The sequence below is a fragment of the Cannabis sativa genome, chromosome 2 (assembly GCF_029168945.1).
Source record: "Cannabis sativa cultivar Pink pepper isolate KNU-18-1 chromosome 2, ASM2916894v1, whole genome shotgun sequence".
Lineage (NCBI taxonomy): Eukaryota > Viridiplantae > Streptophyta > Magnoliopsida > Rosales > Cannabaceae > Cannabis > Cannabis sativa.
In genome coordinates, this window is record NC_083602.1 from 32638069 (window position 1) to 32639556 (window position 1488).

A 1488-nucleotide genomic window follows, 5' to 3' on the forward strand; every position below is an offset into this window, starting at 1 on the left:
AAAATTCTTTCTCAGCCTCTCAAAAAAATTCTTTCTCACATATATTGTGTATTTATGTGGTTAATTTTTATTTTAGTTGAAACTTGAAAAAGAAACCTCTTAATTCGGTTTGGGCGGGTTAACCCGACCAAACCGCCCAAACCGTCGGTCGGGTTAAGATTTTTTTTTTTTTTTTTAAATTGGGCAGGTTGTATGCAGAATTTTACAAACCGATCTTTACGTTGGGTTAGAAAATATGTAGTATAAACCGACTAAACCGACCGATGTACAGTCCTAGCTGGAACATAGAGAACATTATAGAGTGTTATGTTGGAATTTAAGATTATGGTGCCTGATTTTTCAATGTTCACAGAAGTGCCATTGGGTAGAGTAACATGTTTATTAGTTAACATATTGGTAATAGAAGAGAAACATGTAATATGGCAACAAACATGGTAAGTAGCACAACTATCTAGAATCCAAGAAGTAGGAGAAAGAGGATCAATGTTACCAGTGATGTTGTTGACTGCTGGTTGGTCTGATGTAGAAGCATCAGTAGTAGGTTGCAACTGTTGGGTCAGCATTGAAATTAGTTGCTGACATTGTGCTTGTGTCAACTGGGAATCTGTTGTTGAAACTTGGTGAGTTTGGGGACGAGATGTGGAACCAGAATCTTGTTTTTTGTGAATTTGATTGGTGGAGTCAGATGTTCTTGGTTTTCCATATCCAGGTAGAAAACCATGGAGGAAATAGCATTTGTCCTTGTAATGCCCTGGCTTTTGGCAATGGGTACAATGAGGACGAGGCCTTTTGTTCTTGGATGTTTGATTTGCAGCAGGATCAATGCTGAGTGTGGATGTTGTGGCTGCAGCAGCAGCAATGGGGGGAATGTTGCAATTACCCAAAGTTCTTTGTCTTTCTTGGTGGATCACCATGGAATTGACTTTGTTCAATGATTGGCATGGATCAATAAGCAAAATTTGGTCTCGAATGGCATGATAAGACTCATGCAGACCTTTAAGAAATTGCAAGACTTGATCATGATTTATGTGATCTTGGTTTTGGGCAGCAGCAGCACAAACACATGGTATTCTTGGTCTGAGTTGATTAATCTCATCCCATATAGTCGTGAGTTTAGTGAAGTAGGCACTAACAGATTCATCACCTTGATGAAGATAAAGAAGAGATTCATTTAGTTCAAAGATTCTAGGGCCATTACCTTGATTGTATCGGTTGTTGAGCACAATCCACATCTCTGCTGCTGTGTCCAGATACATGATGCTAGTTTTGATTTCTGGGGAAATTGAGTGAATGATCCACGACATAACCATCTGATTTCATCTGTTCCAGGAGTTGTACAGGGGATCTTGTGGAGGAGGTTGGGGTAAAGATCCATCAAGAAATGAAGTTTTGTTTCTGGCGCCAATGGAGAGTTTGAAGTTGCGCTGCCATGGCTGGAAATTGCGGTCTGTTAGAACAGGGGTAGCCATTACCAATCCAGGATGATTA

At 39.9% G+C, this 1488-nt stretch overlaps 1 protein-coding gene across 1 annotated transcript; it reads right to left on the minus strand.

Moving 5' to 3' along the window:
* Positions 1-251: 251 nt before the first annotated feature.
* LOC133034264 (uncharacterized) lies at positions 252-1256 on the minus strand. The gene has a single exon (XM_061109317.1). The coding sequence runs from the start codon at positions 1254-1256 to the stop codon at positions 252-254; it is 1005 nt and encodes a 334-aa protein (XP_060965300.1).
* Between the last annotated feature and the right edge of the window lie 232 nt (positions 1257-1488).

Coding starts and splice junctions, on each gene's coding strand:
- LOC133034264 (XM_061109317.1), bottom strand. CDS start 1,256: ATGTATCTGGACACAGCAGCAGAGATGTGGATTGTGCTCAACAACCGA.